Source organism: Rattus norvegicus, chromosome 1 (assembly GCF_021556685.1).
Source record: "Rattus norvegicus strain SHRSP/BbbUtx chromosome 1, alternate assembly SHRSP_T2T, whole genome shotgun sequence".
Taxonomy (NCBI): Eukaryota; Metazoa; Chordata; class Mammalia; order Rodentia; family Muridae; genus Rattus; species Rattus norvegicus.
Genome location: NC_141534.1, coordinates 259,187,616 through 259,203,591, shown reverse-complemented (window position 1 = coordinate 259,203,591; position 15,976 = coordinate 259,187,616). Strand labels below are relative to the sequence as shown.

The window sequence follows — 15,976 nt, the reverse complement described above, 5'->3', positions numbered from 1 at the left end:
CCTGGGCTACAGTGGGCTACACCTTGTTTCAAAAACAAACAAACAAAAAGCCCCTCCAAAATCAAACAAATAAGGCCAGGCAGCAGCAAAATACCTGAAGTTGAGCCGGGTGCAGTGGTGCATGCCTTTAGTCCCAGCACATATGATTTTAGTGGTGTTTTCTAAACAATGTAGAGGTGCTTCTGATGCCTTGATTTAATTGGGAATCTGCAAGTACTGACACTAAAGGTCCTTGTCCCCATTTGGTTCTGAGATTCTAGTGGCCAATGGCTGCGAGGGAAAAAAAGGAGGCGGGACTTCCAGGTTCCTGCAGGTTAAGAGAGAGGAGGAGACAAGTACTTGGAGAGAGATGGAACAGACTCCGAACTGTAGGGGAGATCTTCCAAAGTGTAGGCAGAAAAGGAAAGTAGCCCACAGAAGGGCAGCCCAAAAGAGCCTTGGGCAGCAAGACCAATAACCCGGCAACAGAGTTGAGGGCCAATTTAGAGGTATTGAGCTAGGAGTAAAGGTAAGGACTTGCTAGCCTCAGAGGCTTAGAAGAGCCCAGCCTTAGAGCTAATAAGGCAGTTTAAAAATGAGCTAACGTGTGTATGTCTTTCATCTGTGGATCTGAGATAGCTCCTGAGTGGATGTGTGCCTGCCACTTGGCAGGAACTTAAAGCGGTGTAGCCAAAACTACCCGCTACAACACAGTGTCTTGTTCTGTTGCCCAGGCTGCCCTCAGACTCTGTGGCAGTCCTCCTGCTCCCCAAGTGCTGTGATTACAGATGTGCGCTACCACACCTGGATCTTTAAAGAGTTTCTAAGGACCCTGCTCTCTCCACATATGAGATCATAGGGTGATTCCTGAGATGCATTGTTTAGGATTATAGACCAATACGATAACAGGACACAGGGGTGAAAGAAAGTTCAGATAGGGGCTGGAGAGATGGCACCACGTTAAGATCATTGCTGCTCCTGCTCCCAGGTTTAGTTCCCAGCACCCACATGCCATCCTCACTCATCTGTGACTCTAGTTCCAGGAGATATGATACCCATTTCTGACCTCCACAGGTGTATATGTGGCGCACATACAAACATACACATACGTGTACAGGCAAAACGCTCATACATACAAAATAAAAATAATCTTAGAAATAAGTCAAGACACGTATTAAATGCAAAGGAAATTTGTAATTTTGTTTGTGAGGTTTCTCAGAAACTTACAGGCTTACAGCCAGGAAGAGTAAGCTTAAACTCAAAGGTCCCTTGCTCTTAGCCTAAAGCATGCCTGATTGCTACTTTAGCAGCCTTATTTAAAATGCTCTTCTGGGCTGGAGAGTTGGGTCAGTGGCTAAGAGTACTTGTTGTTCTTTTGAAGGACCGAGGTTTGCCTGAGAGCCCCCACATGGAGGCTCACTCTTCCCTCAGACACCAGGCACGAGTGTGGTGCGTAGACATACCTGCAGGCAAAGGCGCTCATGACTAAAATCAATCTAAAAAACCAAAAACCTGCCATATCAAAGAACATCGTCTCTGTAGGCCATCTTCACAGTAAGTTTTGTTGGTTGTGTGGAAATTGTTCCCTTTCAGCTAGCCAGCAGCTTTACCTGGATTCTGGGGTAAGGGGCTCTTTCCCTCTCCCATGTTCCCTCAATTTCCTCTGTCCTACCGCCCTGTCTTGAGCCACCTGTAGAACAGCATTGACCAAATGCTGTGTCACAGACAGGACATGGCCTCTGTGTCAAGGTTGAGTGAGAGTAGTGAAGCGATGTCCCAGCGGGATCGAGCCTCTGTCTTTTGCAGGCTAAACTCAGGCTTGGACTAGTTCTGAAATTTAGGAAGAAGAGAATATAAAGGGTGGCCATTAGCTGCAGAGAACAGCAGGTCACTCCCAGGCAGAGTAGCCATGAACAGAGTACAGGTCATTTCATCTTGTGGAGAGAGCTTCTGTAGTCCTACATGGCCTAGGGGAAGTGTTCGTATATGATTTTCCCCGGGAAAAACAAGGCGCCGTGACATGCGCAGCACTTTGCTCTAGAGGTCCCATGTTTGTGCTCCAGCCCCTCCTGAGCAGAGCCTCCCTGGCCAATGTCTTCAGTCAGACTTCGGGGCAGCTGGGTGGACACTGATTCATCCTGGTTCACTTCTGCCTCCATGCATGTATGTGAGTCATGTTCATGCCCAGTGCCCAAGGAAGCCCGGAGAGGTCATCAGATCTCTGGAACCAGAGTTGCAGACAGCTGCGAGCTCACAGTGGCTGCTGGGAATCAAACCTGGATCCTTTGCAAGAGCAGCCAGTGAGTGCACTTAACAGCTGACTGGTTCTTCCGGCCCTTCTTGTCTTCCCTTGCTTACAGTTGCTGCTTCACTTGGGCCTGCTGATTCCCGGTCTTGGTGTGTTGAGTGTGCACATGTTAAAGTGATGGGTGGAGGTCACAGAGCAACTTGCCTGAGTTAGTTCTCTCTTTCCTGAGTCACCGGATGGAACTTAGGTAGCAAACACCTCCCCCCTGCCCCGCCCCCTTGCTTGCTTCCCTTTAAAGCTCTGCCTACTGCTGTTTCCTGAATACTAGGATTAAATGCACACACCACCACATTGCCATCTTTTTTAGCCACTAAACTCAGGCCAATGCCCTTACAGCGAGCTATAGTCCCTAGCTCCAAGCTCCAGTATTCATTGAGTTAAACCCCCATTAAAAACTGTGGGTCTCCCCGCTTTCGTGAATTGTTGGCCAATACAGTTCGAGAGGGTAGTGGGAGGCAGAGACGTCAAACATGGGGTTCGGAAACCCTGTGAATACCTACAGTGAATGAACCACACAGGGACTGCACTCAGTAGGCAAATCAACTTAGGGTGGTTGAAGGTTTATGAAGTTTTGGGGCCTGAGGGCAGGCACTTTCCTCAGACAGAGGCAGATATAGGGTCTTAGAATTCCCTGGACAAGGTTAGAGAAGGAGAAACCTTGCCTGTTGCTGTAAAATTATAAAAAATAAAATGCTGTCTTTTGGGGTTGGGGATTTAGCTCAGTGGTAGAGCGCTTGCCTAGCAAGCGCAAGGCCCTGGGTTCGGTCCCCAGCTCCGAAAAAAAGAAAAGAGGAAAAAAGAAAAAAAAATGCTGTCTTTTACCCCGCACTAGGTCCAGCACCACAGTTCCCCAAGATATCTGGTAGCTATCTTTATCTCAGTCAACAAAACCTCTCACCCACTTTGCACCCACTGCCATATCACACTACCCATGGCTTCTCTCTGAGCCTGGCAACAATCTCTCTACTCATCTAGTTCCCAAGGCAGGTTGCCACCATGCCAGACATACATGTGTCTCCAGCCACCACATACTCTCTTGAACGTAAATTGCCACATGAAAGAACACACAGCACAATAACCTCTGATCCAATTGATAAGATATAATTGCTCATCTAAACACACAAAGCCCTGTACACATCCATCCCTTAAGAATATTCATAGCAACCTGTAAATGTGCAGGGAGGAGTCTTAACATACACCTCCATGTTCTCTTGGCTGCCTCTCTCTGTCTTTCCCCTTGCTCCAGTCTTCTCCTCCTCTAAAACGTTTCTCCCGCCTATCCTGCTTTCTCGTCCAATGACAGGCCTCGTTCTATCTTGTACCTGCCTTCACCTGAGTGATGACATCACCCTACACTTGCCAATGAAAGGGAGTCTCTCATATTGCACCGAGCCCAGAGGCTATCGGATCCTGGTGGACTTTGACCTTAATTAGCAGAGTTTTCCCACAAAACAAAACAAAAAATCTAGGCATGGTGGTTCATACCTAAAATCCCACTCCTTTGGAAGTGAAGGCAAGAGGATCAGGAGTTCAAGGCCTTCATCAGCTACGTATCAAATATGGGGCCAGCCTGAGTGTCAGAACACAAGGTGGTATCTCAAAAATCAACAAGGACTAAAGATGGATAAGTGGGAGGAGGTGGGGTTGATGGTGGCACCTGCCTTTAATCCCAGCACTTAGGAGGCAGAGGTAGGCGGGTCTCTGAGTTCAAGGCCAGAGTAGTCTACTGAAGTGGACACGGGAAGGGATGTTTTGCTAAAGCATGTGAAAGGAAGCCAGGTGAAGGATCTGCTCACGACCTGTAGGAATCGGTACTTTGTGTAGCTGAGCTCCATTGTCGTGACTCCATAGAGAGAAATGCGCCAAAAAACTTCTGGTGGTTTCTGGCTTCTTTTTGTTGCTTCTGCAGACTTGAGCTGATTTGCAGAGTGATGTCAGCTGAGACAGACTCCCATGCTGAGGTGAGACATGTGGTTAGGCCGTGGAGGACACGTGATGTTCGGAGGGCGGATAAATAAGACCCAATGAACAGTGAGAGCGGACCTTGCACAACTTTATGACACCTCTTGGTCTCTCATCTTCGATGGTCTTTGCTTCAATGAGAGACACACAGCAGAGGACTCCGGTTGGTCCTGATCACTCCCGCTGATTTGTGCCAATTCCACGGAGGCCCGGCTGTCTCTGCTAGGTGCCACTGCTGCTGATTTGTGTTTGCTCTCCCAACACTACTGAACTGGACTGCTGGTATATATCCTGACAGTGCAGATTGGATTTTCTCCAAAGAACCATTTCTGAACAGGTCCACCTCCCTCGTATCCAAATAACCTTCCTTTCCCACTACCTCTGGTGGGTGCCTATAGTCTACAGAGTGAGTTCTGCGACAGCCAAGGCCACAGTGAAGAACCCTATAGCAGGACAGAAAGGATACATGGGGTAAAGCTGCTTGCCTGCGTGCTTGAGTTCCACTCCCCAGACCCACGTGGTAGGGGAGATCTTCCCTTCTCCTTCCTCTCCCTCTCTCCCTCCCCCTCCCTCCCTTCCTTCTCTTCCTCTGATTTTTCAGACAGGGTTTCTTTGTGTGGTCGTGGTTGTACTGGAACTCTGTAGACCAGGCTGGCCCTAACTCACACATCCACCTGCCTCTGCCTCCCAAGTACTGGGGAGTAAAGATGTGCACCACCACCCAGTCCACCATTGCTTTTTAAACATCACTGACTGACTTGTGCCCATAACCTCAGCACTTGGGAGGTAGTGGCAAGAGGATCACAAAGGAATCCCACATCTGCTAGACATCATCAGCTTGGAGTGTCAGAAGTAATAATTGCTAATCTCAGAGAGGGAGGCCACAGAGGGCTCTCAACGGCACTGATAGTCGGTACAGCAGTGGAAGAAAGACCTAGGGCCTTGTTAACCATAAGTTCATGTGGGAAGAAAGGAGCAGTGTCATTGATAGAATGATTGCCTGTGTGTGAGTTATGGGTTCAATCTCGAGTCATCACCACACACACACACACACACACACACACACACACACACACACACACACGCTAACCATCAGGCACAGCAATGTGCGCTAGCTGTCCAACTACTTGGAGGCTGAGGCAGGAAGATGATTTAAGTCCAAGAGTTCAAGATCAGCCTGAGCAATATAACAAAGCCTGTACCTCAAACGAACAATAATTTTTTTATTTCCATCTTAATGATGCAAAAACAAAGGCATGAAGCTCTTAAGTAACTTGCCCAAGATCACATCTAGTTAGCAACAGAGCCAGGAATTGAAGCCAAGAAGGGTTGGCTTTGGAATCCATGCTCTTAATCCCCGTATCAGTGCGTCTGGTTAAAAAGCAACTTAGACTTTGCTGGCATGTAATGATCTATCTTTAGTCTCTGATACCATGGGCAGAAAGCAAGCCTGTGGGACAGGCTGCCTGGTGTCGCTGAGCTGCTGCTGTCCATGATCCCCTTTTGAGGTGTTTCCACAGCACTCCAGGGAAGTCGGAGCAGATGGCCGCCCCTTTGGCAGAGTCGTAAAAGCCAACAGCAGCAGAGGCCGTGAACTTGGCATAAGGCTGATGAACCCTTGGAGTGTGGGGTTGAGAGGTTACAGCCTGGGCTGCTAGTTCCCAAAACGTTTTTTTATGATTACATTGGAAATTTACTTGGGATAAGGCATCTGCAGAGCAAATCATTCTTAAATTGTGATTGGTTGAAGCAACTTCATAAACACACATTCCCCAGATCTCAACTACGAGACCACTCTACGCCAGTCTTCTCTCCCTTTTCTTTGAATACACTCCTCAGACATGGCCACAGCAGGCTTTATCCGCCTCATATTTCATCCACTGTTCTTAGGCAAGAGCTGACGCCTCATGGTCAGGTTTCAGGGTCTCTTAATCTGAAGCATTCTGTCACTTTGGGGTCTCCGGAAGCCTTCTGCCGACTTCTCTGCACCTCAGTCTCCATGTTGGACAGCGTTGACTTCTGCAGCATTAAACATTTTCTCATACACCCAGCCACAGACTTGACATGAGCCCAAAAGCTTTTTTTTAAAGATTTATTTTTATTTTTATTTATTTGCATGAGTATCTCTGTGTGTGACTGGCACAAGTGTACTCGTGCCTGCAGAGGCCAGAAGAGGACATCAGATCCCCTGGAGGTCGAGTTACATGCAGTTCAGTCATCTGACTCGGGTGCTGGAGACCAAACTCGAGGCTTCTACAAGAGCAGCAAACACGTTTTCCTTTGTTCGTTCTTTCTTTCTTTCTCTCCCTCCCTCTCTCTCTCTCTCTCTCTCTCTCTCTCTTTCTCTCTCTCTCTTTCTCTCTTTCTTCCCTCCTCCTCCCCACCTTTCTTTTTTTTCTTTTAATAGCCCTGGCTGCCCTGGGACTCACGTTGTAGTCCAGGTTGGCCTCAAACTCAGAGGTCCACCTGCCCCTGCCTCCCGAGTGCTGATGTTAAAGGTGTAAGGGGCCACACCAGGGCCTAACAAACACTCCTGATTGCTGAGCTATCTCACAGGCTCCAACAAAAAAAGTCATGTTTTAAAACAACCAAGCTTTTTTTTTCCAAACCCAGAGCCAAGTTTAATAGTTTGCATGCATATGAGTGTGTAACATATATGTGTACATATGTACACACAAATTAGCTCAGTGATTCAGCTGCTGCCTACTTCTCCATTGCTAGGCTTTTGACAGTCGATCTTACCAGGCTGAACTCAAACTTCTGGTCTTCATGAATCCCCCAGAGTGCTGGGGTCACAGGACCACCGTGCCCATCTGCTCTGTCAATGTAAATAGTCCCAAGTTCTAGGGGCTGACTTATCTCTGTCAAAACAGAACTTAGCCATCCTCTTTTTATTTGTGTATATGAATACATGTCGCTGTCTTCAGACACACCAGAAGAGGGCATCAGATCCCGTTACAGATGGTTGGGAGCCACCATGCGGTTGCTGGGAATTGAACTGAGGACCTCCGGAAGAGCTCTTAACCGCTGAGCCATCTCTCCAGCCCCCTTAGCCTGTCCTCTTAGCATGGATTTCATTTAGCTGGCTAACGTCTGAACTCAAGAACTAACTGGAAAGAAATATTTTGGGTCTGGTGAAAGTAAAAGTAGTAAAAACAATTATTGGGCCTAGAACGCATGCTGCTTTTACAGAGGACCCAAGGTTCCCAGCTCCCGTGTCAGATGACTAACATCTGTAACCTTAACCTGTAGGCCTGTAACCTTAGCTCTAGAGGAACCGATACCTGTGGTACCTGCTTATACCCTCTCTGAGCTACATACACATATACACATAATTGAAAATAAACTAAGTCTTAAAAAAAAAAAAAAACAAACCTCAACTACTGGCCACTGATTTGAAACCAGATTTACTTACTTTTGGACATGTTTATTCTCTGTGTATATGTTTGTGCCTGAGTGCATGCATGTGCACCATGTGTGGGAAGCCTATGAGAGTCGGAGGTTACAGGCAGTTGTAAGTTGCCATGACAGTCCTGGACGGGAGCTAAACCTCGGGCCTCTGCAGGAGTAGCGGTAAGCGTTCCTAAGCACCCAGCCATCTCTCCAGCACTCAGATCGACTTGCCTTTAACCTTGAGTCAAGCAAGATAGTCAGGACGAAGGCACGTGAGATGTAACATGTGCCCCGAGGCTCTCCCCACCCCCCACCCCCTCACAGTTCTGGTTCCAGTTTCTCACTGGCTGACATCCAGGAGTTTTCAACAGTGAGCAGACCTCTTGCACAAAGAACTGTTATCTTACATTTGGGAAACCTCACCAATGAGATCATTAAAAATGACTGAGGACATGAAGGGTGGGTGGGCTCAACAGCTCCCACCTCTAAGTGATGGATGGGTACAGGGAGGAGGGTGATTTAATGGTCTTTTAGTGTGTAGCCTTGGGCAGGCTGAGCACTGTCTGGTGGATGGCCCCACGCTCATGAGTATATAGGTAGCACCAGTTGGACTCAATGGGCTATTTAAAAAGGCAGGACATGAAGACAGGAGGTCTGGGAGGGGGAGTTGGGACGTGAAGACCCAGGGTCAACCTCAGCAGCCGCACAGTCGGGTGTGATGGTGTGTGCCTGTTATCCCCGTGCTGCGGGGCGGTGGATCCCTGGAGTACGCTGGCCAGTCAGTCTCGCCAAGCCGATGAGCCCCAGGTTCCCTGAGGAAGACACAAGAGGCTCATTACTGGCTTGCATGCATGAACACTCGTGTGTGCGCATATCTATGTATACATGATCACACATGAACACACACACACACACAGACACACACACACACACACACACACACACACACACACACACACACACACAGGCTAATGAGTAGGCCTTAAGCACAGCTTCTTAGGGCCCATGCATGTCACAGAGATCCATGTGAGCAATGCTTTCTCTCTGCTAGCACTCCCTTCTCCAGCTACAGGCCTGTGCAGTGTACCTATCAAACGTCTCCTCTTCAAAGACAGGATCCTGTGGATAAGAAAACACACACACACACACACACACACACACACACACACACACACACACACACACACTTTGCCAAATATCCAAAACCAATTGCTGACCAAGTAGCTTCACCCCTGCCACCACTTACTTAATAGCGACCACTGTGCACGCAGTAACTATCAGCTTCTCCTAACGCCTCCACTTGACTCTCTTTCTTGTCTTGTCTTTCTTTGCGATGAATTTGCCACCCTTGTTCACTTTGACTCACTCTGGGGTTCTTTTCTGCCTCAGTAGAGCAGAAACTGAGCTAAGTCCATCTTCCCAGAGGCCTGTGGTCTTTGAGGGTGGCCCCAGGCGGCCCAGGGCATCGGCAGGTTCTAGGTCCTGCCTGCTGAGGATAACAGAGGTTGGTTTGTTTTTGTTGTGTGTATTGTTTGTTTTGCTTTTGTTCCTCGAGACAGGCTCTCAGTGTATAGAGTAGGCTGGCTTTGAGCCTACTAAACAGCTCAGTCTAGCCTTGAACACGTGGGGATTCTTCCGCCCCAGTGCCACCCACACCTGCTCCCTGGGGTGCATTCCTGCCCTACTAGGAGGACATTCGTTACTGCAGGAGTGCAGTGGGCATAAACGGGGGGCTGCATTCGATTGGTACTGCACCTGGCACAGTAAAAACAAGTGAGGAGTCGGTGAGAGCCAGGTGCTCTGAAGGTGGGCGAAGGCGATTTGTGATCCCGCTTCCTGCGGCCATTGTCAGTTGCCTTGGATCCGTTCTGTATTTTTTTTTTTTTTTTTTTTTTTTTTTTTTTTTTTGCCATAAATACTCAGGAGATTACTGTTCAAAATGTCCCCTTCAGCTAGCAAACAAAGAAGCCCACAGACTCAGCTGCTGCCTGGGCAGCAGGCAGCCCAGAATAGTTTCAGATTGGCTGCTACCATGGTAACATTGATTCAGTCTCAAGCAGCCATTTAGGTAAATAGTTAATGTTGTCAGAGAACACACGGATAGACCACCTGCCTCAGAGTCCCCTGGGAATTTGTTTTCGTTTCGAAATCGTCTGTTTCGTTTTGTTTTTAACAGGAACCTTAGAGTCTCATATAGCTCCAGATTTATTCTAGTCTGGCTTTGAACTTCTGATTGCCACTGTGGTCTAAACCTTGAATTCCTAGGACTCAGGCCAAGGAATTTTTAAAAAAAAAACAAACACTTTTTAATTAGTTCTTTGTGAATTTCACATCATGCATCCCAATCCCAGCCATTTCCCCCTCCCCTTGTACCTATCTTATCCTTCACCCTTGTAACCAACCCCACAACTGAGAAAAAAAAAATCTTTACAGTGGAAGCTGTAGTGTGTTACAGTGTGTCCCACAGCATACAGACTTTTTTGCTTACAGATGTTCATTGCAGTGACTTGGTCTGGTCCAAGGCCCCTGGCTTCTGCCATTGTGGTTCTATACTGGATCCTCGCTGGGACTTCTCTCTAACATTTTGTTGTTGTCCTGTGCCATGGAGATCCTGCAGTTTTGGATCTGTAGGACCAGCCCCTTCATGCACCCCAGCAGTTCACTGCTAGGGTAGATGTTGGTATGAGCCAGTTCAAAAGTAAGTCTGGGTCTGCACCTGAGGGTATCGAGCTGCTTGGTCAGTCAGCCTGCTCTCATGCCCCAGGGTGGTCTCCCAGCAACCCCCAGCAACCAGGGCTGTTCATGTGAGGTGCAGGGCCCACTCTTCCAAGTGTTACAGCTGCTGAGGGACAGAGGCCAGAGATTTTTAACTGGTAGAACTGGCACAGACTCTACAATCCATGCTTTAGAAAACTTCCAAGGGGTTAAGAGCACTGACTGCTCTTCCAGAGGTCCTGAGTTCAATCCCCAGCAACCACATGGTGGCTGTAATGAGATCCGATGTCCTCTTCTGCTGCGTCTGAAGACAGCGAGTGACACTGTACTCACATGTATAAAAATAAATAAATCTTTAAAAAAAATCAAGAACAGAGACAAATGGATCTTTGTTAAAAAAGCAAAAACAAAAACAAATCTTTTATGGCCTGGAGCTATGGCTCAGTAAGGACTTACTGTGTAAGCCGAGCACCTGAGTCAAATCTCCAGCTCTCCTATAAAAGGGAAGAGTGGTGTGCTCTCTTGTAATACAGTGATGGAGAGACAGACAGGTAGACTCTGACATCATTACTGGCCAATCAGTCTAGCTGAGTCAGTGGGCTCCAGGTCCCAGTGAAAAACCACACACTCCCTCTCTCTCTCTCTCTCTCTCCCTCCCCCTCTCTCTCTCTCTCTCTCTCACACACACACACACACACACACACACACACAGAGAGAGAGAGAGAGAGAGAGAGAGAGAGAGAGAGTCAGTCTCTCTTTCTCTCTCTCTGTCTCTGTCTCTGTCTCTCTCTCTCTCTCTCTCTCGGTACCAGGTATTTTTAAAATAACTTTTATTCACCTGATGTTAATTGTCCTTGGAAGCTTACTGCCTCCATCTGCTAACCTAGGCCTAGTCCTGGAAGCTTCCAGCCTCTGTACAATCTAATCTAGGCCCAGAATGTTTTCAGTCTCAGAGACTTACTGCTGTTCTTTCTGAACTCTGGCTGGCTGGTTCAACTCAGCTGTGCTGGCTCAAACTCTTCTCCAAGCTGACTGATTCAAACTGGCTTCTCTCTAAGCCTCTAACTTTTTGCTCTGTTTGGCCTCAAACTAACTGTCAATCTGTCTAATCTTCTGGCTCCTTCTTGTTCTCTGACTTGTTCTGTCTTTACCTGTATCTAGCTTGTTCTCTCTTCAGCTTGTCTCTGTAAAAGTCCCCAGGTAAAACTGCCTCCTTTCTCTCTCTGCCCTGCCCACTCTTATGTTGCCCCTTTTTCCTCTCTGTTCTTGTGAGAGTTGGGTATGTCCTAACCTGTCAGGTCTTTCTCTGATTCATCACTTTGTCTAATTAGACATCACCTTCAAACACAGGAGGTTCCTTCTACAAACTAACTTTACCTTCATTGTTTTGGATTAAAAGTGTGTACTAGTGCTCGCTTCGGCAGCACATATACTAAAAGTGTGTACTAAGGAAGCATTCCAGACAGATTACATAGACCTAGAAGGTCTTTGGGTGTGATCAGAACAGCTGCCATGTTGCTGGATTAAATACCTCTACAAGGTATGGTGACCCATGCCTATAATTCCAGCATTCTAGAAAATCACAGCTAGTGAGTTTGAGGCCACTTGGATTTCATGAGACGGTGACACAAACCAGGAAAAAAAGTTACCCAGGCAGCCATACACACGGAAAGCAAGACCCATTAAAGAAGACAGCATCTCTGTTTATAGTGTGCCTGTTACAAATCCCTCTCACTTCTTTGAACAAGAGCAACTTTCTTCCTTACAGAGGCCTGGCATTTGTTGTTTGTCTTGGGATGGGGTCCCATGTGCCCAGCGTGTTTTTAGAGCGAGGGGTGAAACTTGGTCTATACCGGCAGTGTTGATACCTTTCTACCCGAGGGCTGCCATTCCTCCATGTGTGGTGTAAGCCTGTCTTAACTGGGTTTCCTGTTATGTATGGCCAACTTTCCTAACAGCTATGGTCATGAGTTTCCCTTGTTTTCCCTGGGTTATGTAATTTACATGTAGAATGTACAAAGTTAAAAGCAAAGAGAAAGCTATGGCTGGTGGGCTAAGAGAGTGGATGGTGGGTGTGGTAAAGCCTGTGTAAAGGAAAGCTGCCGTGAGCAGGCCCTCCCCACTCCCTCCTGTTACACCTTTCACTTCCTACAAACGTCTGTGTCCAGAAAACCAATTTGTTAAATCTTTTATTTGCATTTCTTGTTCCCGAAATAATTATATTTGTGTAGCTTTCTGGTAGTCAGCCAGAAGATTGTTTACTGTTGTTGGAGTGGAACGCCAAGTTGGGGATGAAATCATTGAGGAAACGCTTTCACTGACTAATAATAGAAAACCTAAAATTACCCATGTTTGTCATCAGATTGGCTTCCTAATACATGGTAAATGCTCCCTTCTAGCATGGCTCAGACTTTGCTTCTCAAATGGGTACTGATTAACGGGTCAAGTACAGTGTCCAGGCAGGAGGCCTACTGGTTCTGCTCTCACAGTGAAAAGTCCAGCAACTTGTCACTTATTGTCTTGATTGGTTTGTTTTCTCCACCAATTAAAGAATTCAAAGTCAGGGCTGGAGGGAGGGCTCAACAGTTAAGATCATTTGCTGCTCTCCCAAAGGATCCCAACACCTACATAGCAGCTCATAACAGTATGCAGCTCCAGTTCTGGGTCATCCGGTGCTGTCTTCTGGCCTCAAAGAGCACCAGGTACTGTTTTTGGTGGCCCAGGATGGGTTCCCTTTTCCTAGTTTTGGGTTGGTCAACTTAAACAAACAGAGATTTGAAAGGCCCACAGCTTCGGATAAGTGTTTATGATGGGATAAGGCAGAACTCCTTCCCTAATTTGACAAAGAAAGGAGAACTGGTATGTTTATAGCTTTGAGTAAACATGTTGGGGTTGGGGATTTAGCTCAGTGGTAGAGCGCTTGCCTAGAAAGCGCAAGGCCCTGGGTTCGGTCCCCAGCTCCGAAAAAAAGAAAAAAAAAAAAAGAGTAAACATGTTCAGGACTAGCCTTGTACATACCCCACCAGCCTGGACTGCTCAGCAGGAAAGCGGGCCTGCTGGAGGGAGAAAATGCCTTCTACTCTAGGCCTTTGTCTCAGGTCACAATGGTGAGGAATAATCTGGAAGTTTGCCCTCTTCAATCGGTTTGTGGCCTCTTTCCCTATCTTCCTGTTTGTCAGGGATCTGTGTAGCTCCTTGTCCTCAGGAGTTTCTGTCACTGTGATGAAACACTCTGGTCAGAAGCATGCAGAAGAGGAATGAGTTTATCTCAGCTTACAGGCCGCCGTCCATCACCGAGAGAAGGCGTGGCACGAACTGTAAAAGTCATGGCTTTTCTATTCCCATCCTAGCTCTGAAATAATGACGTGGAAACCTGGTGTGTTTATGAAAAGGCTTCTTGAACTATAGGTGGGCAGGGTTCTCATCTATTCTAACTTGGCCATGCTGGCCCAGCCCAGTTCCCAGCGATTTCCCAGCCCCGTGGTGTTGCCTGCCGTCTTAGTCTTGCTCTGGCTCCTCCTGCTCCAACCATCCTCTCCTGGTGACTGTCTCTTGGCGATTTCTCCTAGAGAATTCTCCCCCTTCCGAAACACCCCCTCCCATCAGAGATCCCCTCCCCTGGGATCAGAAGTCCTGCCCCCTCCTCTCCTGCCCAGCTGATCAACTTTTTATTAACCAATCAGAGGTGATGAAAAACAATTTTTACACAACACCGAGACAGGAGATTTTTGACAATATGAACTGCAACCAGATCTCTGGGCACGGCAATCAGCATCTGAATACACAGTGCACAAAACCATCCCCCAACTAGAAACTCAAGCAGGAACTTAAAGCAGAAGCCATAAAGACTGCTGGCCAGCTTCCTCAGAGGGTCATGCTTAGCTAGCTTTTTTATACTGAACCGACTGCCTTCCCAGGGGGATGGTGGCGTCCACAACAGGCTGGGACCTCCCACATCAATTAACAATGAAGATAGCTCCCCACAGATCATTCCGATCCAGGCAGTCCCTCAATTGAGGACCACCTCCCACCCCACCTTACCCCCCCCCCTTTTTTTTTTGAGACAAGATCTCTCTGCATAACTCTGTCCTGGAATTCTCTCTGTAGACCAGGCTTGCCTCATCTCACAGAGGTCCACCTGCCTCTTCCTCCCAAGTGCTGAGATTGAAGATGTGTACCATCATGCCCTTTTTATGTGGCACGATGCTATACTAAGTTGACAATTAAAACCAACATTAAATGGACACTTAGGGAGGAGGGCTGGTGATATGTCAGTTCTTACTAAAAAACAAATTGTACCGTTCTCTCAGATTTCTGAGCAAGCTGATAGCATCACAGGATAGAAGCAGGAACATAAGAATGAAAGCTGGGCTGCAGAGAGTACTTAGCAGTTAGGACCACTCACTGCTCTTCCATAGGACCTGAGTCCAGTTTCCAGCACCCACAGGCAGCTTACAACTGTTTATAACCGGCCTCAGAATCTAGCAACACGTTGAGCGTTGAACATTGACCTAGTAACGTGGTTCAGTGCCCTTGCCTAACATACACAAAACCCCAGGTTCAATACCTAGAAACATGCACACACGCGCGCGCACACACACACACACACACACACACACACACACACACATTAAAGGCTTGCATTGCCATGTTGCAGTAAAAATAAAAAACGTGCGTTCTCACTCCCTGTGGATCTGCAGGAGCTGTATGCTCTGGCTGTTTCTCTGCCAGTCACTTTCACACATTGCCCCCTTGACTGGTTGTTACCATGCCACACACACACACACACACACACACACACACACACACACACACACACACCACGTTCTGTGGGCTGTTCTAGCATGGCACCACACCAAGCTAGCCCCAGGCATTCTATAGCCAAGCACAGCTTCCAGAACTGAGACATGTTGTCTCTCTGCCTGCTGGGAACTTTCCTCACAGCCCCTGTAGCCCAGTAAAATCAAAGCTCTAGAAACCTGTAGTTTAACAATTAGATTTGTATGTTAAATTCTCAATCTACAACACATCCACAGAATAAATTCACTGCCAATTAATAAAGATAGAAACCGCCCATGTAGACAAGGTAAAATTGACGTAGACCACCTACCTGGATCGGAATCCTTCTCCTCTGTCTCCATCTTCCTCCTTTGCTCCCCCTCCTCCCTCCTTCCTAGAGTTTTCCCTGCCTACCCTTCCCATTCTCATCCAATGATAGGCTTCACCTTATTCTGGACCTGCCTTGCTGCATAATGACATCATCCTACAATGCTATCCCCAGCTAAGACTTTATATGATAGTAGCTATGCCGTGTTGTTAATTAAAAGCCAGGACAATAAGGCTAACCCAGGACACTCACATAAAAGGGTATTTAGTGAAGGCTAGAAAGGGTGTGTGGGCGGCCTGGAGAGATGGCTCAGTAGTTAAGAGAACTGACTGCTCTTCCAGGGTCCAGAGTTCAGTTCCCAGCAACCACGTGGTGGTTCACAACCATCTGTAATGGGATCTGATGCCCTCTTCTGGTCTAAAAAATGATCTTGCTAGCAGTTGTAGATTGTCTCTTACGGTGTGAATCTCCAGTAGACGTTTCCAATGGGTTTTTACCTGATTCCAATGAAT

The 15,976-nt window shown here is 47.4% G+C and overlaps 1 protein-coding gene across 3 annotated transcripts in view; it reads left to right on the top strand.

The window, feature by feature from the left end:
• Nt5c2 (5'-nucleotidase, cytosolic II) overlaps positions 1-15,976 on the top strand; it is a 124,956-nt gene that overhangs the window by 30,637 nt on the left and 78,343 nt on the right. The window contains exon 1 of one of the 3 annotated variants that reach the window (XM_087653622.1): positions 12,932-13,059. The exons of the other annotated variants lie outside the window; for them this stretch is intronic. Within the exon in view, the coding sequence (XP_087509748.1) occupies positions 13,004-13,059 (56 nt within the window). The 5' untranslated portion in view covers positions 12,932-13,003. Of the gene's footprint in view, positions 1-12,931; positions 13,060-15,976 lie in introns of those variants that run through there. 3 annotated transcript variants of the gene reach the window in all.